Source organism: Quercus lobata, chromosome 8 (genome assembly GCF_001633185.2).
Source record: "Quercus lobata isolate SW786 chromosome 8, ValleyOak3.0 Primary Assembly, whole genome shotgun sequence".
NCBI lineage: Eukaryota > Viridiplantae > Streptophyta > Magnoliopsida > Fagales > Fagaceae > Quercus > Quercus lobata.
The window spans coordinates 8,997,611-9,002,875 of NC_044911.1; the positions used below are offsets into that span (position 1 = coordinate 8,997,611).

Consider the following 5,265-nt stretch of genomic DNA (forward strand, 5'->3'; position numbering starts at 1 on the left):
AAAAAAGAAAAGAAGACAGAGGTTTTCCCAGCAAACCCCAAGGAGAACCCGTCGGAGCTAGCCACCGTCGTGTCGGAGCACGGCGATTGGAGATCGACAGCGATGGTGTGGTGGTTTGGAGCGGCGGCGATGGCGGGGTGGTTTGGAGCAGTGGCGATGGTGGATTCTCTCTCTTTCACTCACTCCGATCCGATTCTCTCTCTCAGATTATATGTGGGTTTTGGTTTGCTTTGAATTTTTGCTGTGGGTCTCTCAGATCGGTGTGGATTGGATATCAAAATCGACAACAGGGACTGAAAATCGGCGGCGACAGCGTGGTGGTTTGGAGATCAGCGGCGATGGCATGGTGGTTTGGAGCGGCGGCGATGGTGGATTCTCTCTCTTTCTCTCATTCCGATCCTCTCTTTCTCTCACTCCGATTATCTCTCTTAGATTGGATGTGGGTTTTGGTTTTGCTTTGAATTTTTTGCAGGTTGAATCCGAATCGTTTTGCTTCCTTTTTTTTTTTTAATAATTTTTGTTTTGCTTTTTTCTTTTTGATTTTGTTGTTAGGGTTTCAATTTCTAATGGAATTTGTATTTCATGGTGAGCTTGAATTTTACTTGTTGGGTTGCCTTATTTGCAAAGTCAGTAACAAAGGTAAATAGTTAGATTCAAATTTTTTTTCCTCATTTTCTCGGGAAACAAACAAAAATTATTTAAATAATCTGTTTGTAATTTTGTTAATTTAAAAAGGTTAAATTAGGAAATTAGTTTGATCAATAATTTATCTACTTCACTCTCCCTCCAAATCTCTCCAATTTGGGGGAATTAAAAATGAGGGGTTAGAGGTAATTGAAACCCCTCCAAATCTCTCCCCCTCCTTCCTTAAAAAACTTTCAAACAAGGTAATTGGATTACTCCCCCTCCATTTTTAAACTCCCAAACAGGCCATTAATTATCTAAGCTCAAGGTAGAATGAACGTATATGCAATTAATTTCTGATATATTGGAAAAACAACTACCCTCATCCCGTCATCCGCTCCCACCCCCTATAGGATTGTGTTGGGAAATAAATTTAACACAGCTATATGGTCACAATGACAGAGTTTGAAAAGAAAAACCCCACGGGTGATTTGAAATTTACAACCAATTTTAATAATTCACTATAATGGAATGAAAGTTAAACAATACAAGAATAACACAATCCAATATTGCTACCTACAATAAGACTTACTAGATGTACCTCTAACCTAGTTGGACTCTTTTATCTTGTGAATCTCTTTAGTGCACAAATACTGATCCGTGTCTAAATCACCACATCATCTCTTTGATGTAGTGGTCTTGGTGCAATGTCTACACTAGAATGTTCCTTGATCTTCAATGAATACTATCTAAGCAGCTTGGTACAAATCCTTGGTGCATTGTCGTCACAACACCTTCGCCAATTTCCATACTATTCTCCTTATGTTTAGGATGACCTAATAAGGTTATAAATACATCCTGGAACCCTTGTGCATGGATTCCAAAGCCTTTGGGTTATCTTAAAACTTAATTAGAAAAATTGAAACCATGAGGCTCAATCAGTCAAGTGGAGTCAAGTTTGCATCGACCTTAATAGCCTGTTTACATGGAGGGGGAGTGGAGGGGAGTAGAGTAGAGTTAACTAAAAATAAGTTAATTTTGTACTAAATCTACTCTACTCTACTCCCCCTCCCTCTCCCTTAATCCAAACAGACTCTAACTGAAGCTATAATCAACCTTCCAATCAAGGCAATAGAACTTTCATTTTAAGCTGTTCTTTTGTACCTTCAATGTAAATTTTCAACCGATATCTAAAAAACTAGAAAATTATAACTCAATAGAAAGAGGTTGTGAATATAGATTTGCCAACACTAATATGATTTGACCCTAACAATATCTCCTTTTGACTATCCATGACAAAACCACACTAACACAGTACAAGAATGATCCTAAGATGCATTCTACAAACCAAAACACAACAGCCTAATCTAAACTTGAACTTCGGAAAATTATTTGGCCAAAGAAAGATACAAAAGCACACAAAATACAAAAAGAAAACGGAACCAATTAAGAGGTCAGATTCCTCATATTATCAACAATAATGTTGAATCGTTGATTCCATATGCCCACAGAAAAAAAACAAAAACAAACAAACAAAAAAACTAGGGTATGCATACGTATACATATGAGTACACATGATTACGTCCCCTAGAATATATACTATCAACGAAAGTGCACATATCATGAAACAACAATGGAAAGATCTGGTGATGGAGGAATAGGAATATTTATTTTTCCTTCCAACATCAAGATTACATTCTTCATTGAAGGGCGCAAAGCTGGATCTTCTTGAACACACCACAAGCCCACCTTCACCACTCTTTCCAACGTCATGAAGTCTACATTTTCATCTTCCACAAGCTTGGCCAACTCTCCTGCAACAAAACATTTAAATACCCAATTTGAAAGAATTATCTCATCTGCAGAAACATTTACTTCAATGCTTCTTCTACAACAGACAATCTCCAAAAGCACAACGCCAAAGCTGTATATATCAGTTTGTAATGATATCAAGGAATTCTTTTCCCATTCAGGAGCTAAATATGCATTTGTCCCTTCCTCACCCATTGTGGCTCTTGATTGATTTGGCATTAGTAGTTTTGCAAAACCAAAATCAGAAATCTTTGCCGTCCAATTATTACCCATGAGTATATTTTGAGGCTTTATGTTGCAGTGGATGATACGGACTTCGCTCTCTTCATGCAGATAGAGAAGCCCTCTGGCCACATCTAGTGCATATCTTATTCTTTCTTTCCAAATTGGGGGCCTCTCAGCCTTGAAGATAAGATCAGCAAGTGAGCCATTAGTCATGTACTCATAAACTAAAAGCTTCTTAGTTCCCTCAATACAAACACCAAGTAGTCGAACCAAATTCTTATGATGAGTTCGTGCAATTGCAGTAATTTCAGCCCGAAATTCACGGTCCCCTTCTTCCACTTCTTTCTCAAGTCTCTTAACAGCAATAGTTTTGCCACCCTCAGAGATTGTCCCTTTGTAAACTGCTCCATATGAGCCCCTACCTAACTCTTCCTTGAAGCCATCCGTAGCACTCTCAAGCTCCTTGTAAGAAAATAACTGCAGACTAAACTCTTCAGCTAATCCCAAGTTCACGTTTTCTGACAGTTTTCTGTATCTGTCAAATTTGTGCCTGTATACCAAGATACTAGAGGTTGCCAAAACAAAGCACAAGCTTAAAACTGAACCCAACATAATAGAAAGCATCAAAATCAGACTTCTTTTGCTTTCAATCAAAACTTTCCGGACTTTACTCACCTTGAAGAAAGCTATAGTTGATTTGTTTGCATATATTATTCTACCATATCTAAGAGGAAGCTTATATTTTTTGCAATAGCCATCAGTATACAGTACTGCTCCACAATTACAATCTTCCACGCAAGATTGGCCACAAGCGTTATTTTCTGTTGGCTTAATGGAATAAATTCCATCCCACGACACATTCTCTAAAGAAGCGACATTGTACAGCATCGCTGGATCTTCACTGCGTCCGCAATCATAATCATCTTCATTGAAGTTTTGGTAGCAGCCTAGGACCTTGTTGTGGGTGTCGATGAAATCAAATCCAGGATAACAGTAACAGTCAGCTTTGCTGCCCTTGCCTGAGCAGTAACTGTTGAGTCCACAGAAACCCTTTACTTCACATTGGTTAGACAGAGCGGACCACTCCATTAACATACTTGAGCTATTGTCGCTCTTAAACTGGTGTAAATACAATCTAAAGATCCCATCTGCATCAAGTGTTGCACGGTAGATGGTAGTTCCACTCTTGTCAGGATATGAGCTATTTGCCAATAGCACGCCTAAACGAGTGAGAACGAGATGTGCAGGGTAGCCACTTTTAGAAGTACCAGAGGGCCAATATGCACTCGCGTCATCCGAGCTGTTTACGGGGTAGGCAACGAGGTTTCCATCTACCTTCATATTAAGTGAATAACGTCCACTCGAATGGTCTGATATAGACACACTTGAAACCAATTTATCGCCCCAAGAGAGATTCTGACCCCCTAATATGGTGTCAGTTGGAAAATCAAAGCTATCCCAGATTACATTGGAATCAGTGCCGTAGAGCACAAAATTACCAGAATCGAGCATAGCAGCTGAATTTGCAGGCCGAGACGCATTATAAACCGATTTTTCTCTGCCTTTCCCTGTTCGAAGCATCAACTTACCATCGATAGTTAATTCCACTGTAGCGTTAGAGGAGACAGGTGGATCATCTCGATTTGCAGTCCAGATGACTGTCTTCTCAGTTTGATTAAGCAGCCATATTCCGACAGCAAATCCATCATTTTGTGGATAGAAACCAAATGCAAAAAGACCAGAGGGTGAGACCCAACAAGTACGGTTTGCATTGGGGGAAAGAGAAGACCCTGAGTGTATCACGTTGGACAGGTTCTGTTGAGCGTTTGCATGAACGGGAACTAGTAAAACCAGCAGTAACGACAGAACTGGTACAGATGCCATGAGACAGAGTGAGATTAGAGGGTCTCAGAACAGCAGTAAAGATCAAACCAGAAACAAGGGAAATGAAAGTAGAATCAACAGCAAGCTTAAAGGAACAAATGTTAAAAAGTGGCAGAAGCTACTGTCGTCTAGTTGCTTCTATTAAACTACTTGTAGTTTTTTAACTCCAAGTTTGTAATACTGTTTAATGAACATGTGCTGTGCACGTGTGAGGCTAGTACAGATGTGTTATGTTTATTGGCTAGATTGTATAACAGAATTTGGCGGGTTAGTTACTTAGTTTTAGTTAGCTTAGTTTTCTGGTTTTGGTGGTTTCTGTCTCTGTTATGGAATATATAAAACAAAGAGCACCACTAGTAATTATTCATTCAATAAGATCAAGTTTTGTCTCAATTCTCTCTCAATTTTGATTAAAACATAATGATAATATAATAAATATTGGTCCTTCCTTGAATTAAAAGGGTTTAATAATTTCGATTGTTGGGAAACGGAGGATGTGAATCTAGAATGTCTTCATTCAAAACGTTAAGTGTCAATCAGTTCAGGGGGGTAGGGTGGTCACAAACCTTGACATAAAAAATATATATATATTACATTTAAACTTTTAAACTTTTACGATTTTTTTTTAACTTAAAAAAATTTTGTGACCACCCAAATTTTTTTTAGGCCTAACATAATTAAACTTTGGACAAAATTTAGCAATAAACTTGGTTGTAGATG

General features: G+C 38.5%; 1 protein-coding gene across 1 annotated transcript; it reads right to left on the bottom strand.

Annotated features, from left to right (window-relative positions):
* Positions 1-2,224: 2,224 nt before the first annotated feature.
* Positions 2,225-4,545, bottom strand: LOC115956298 (G-type lectin S-receptor-like serine/threonine-protein kinase LECRK1). Its single transcript, XM_031074719.1, has one exon. It carries the CDS (start codon positions 4,543-4,545, stop codon positions 2,245-2,247), a length of 2,301 nt encoding a protein of 766 aa, XP_030930579.1. The 3' UTR covers positions 2,225-2,244.
* Positions 4,546-5,265: the final 720 nt, after the last annotated feature.

Bases quoted from the DNA above. Each gene is read 5' to 3' on its own strand.
- LOC115956298 (XM_031074719.1), bottom strand. From the start codon at position 4,545: ATGGCATCTGTACCAGTTCTGTCGTTACTGCTGGTTTTACTAGTTCCC.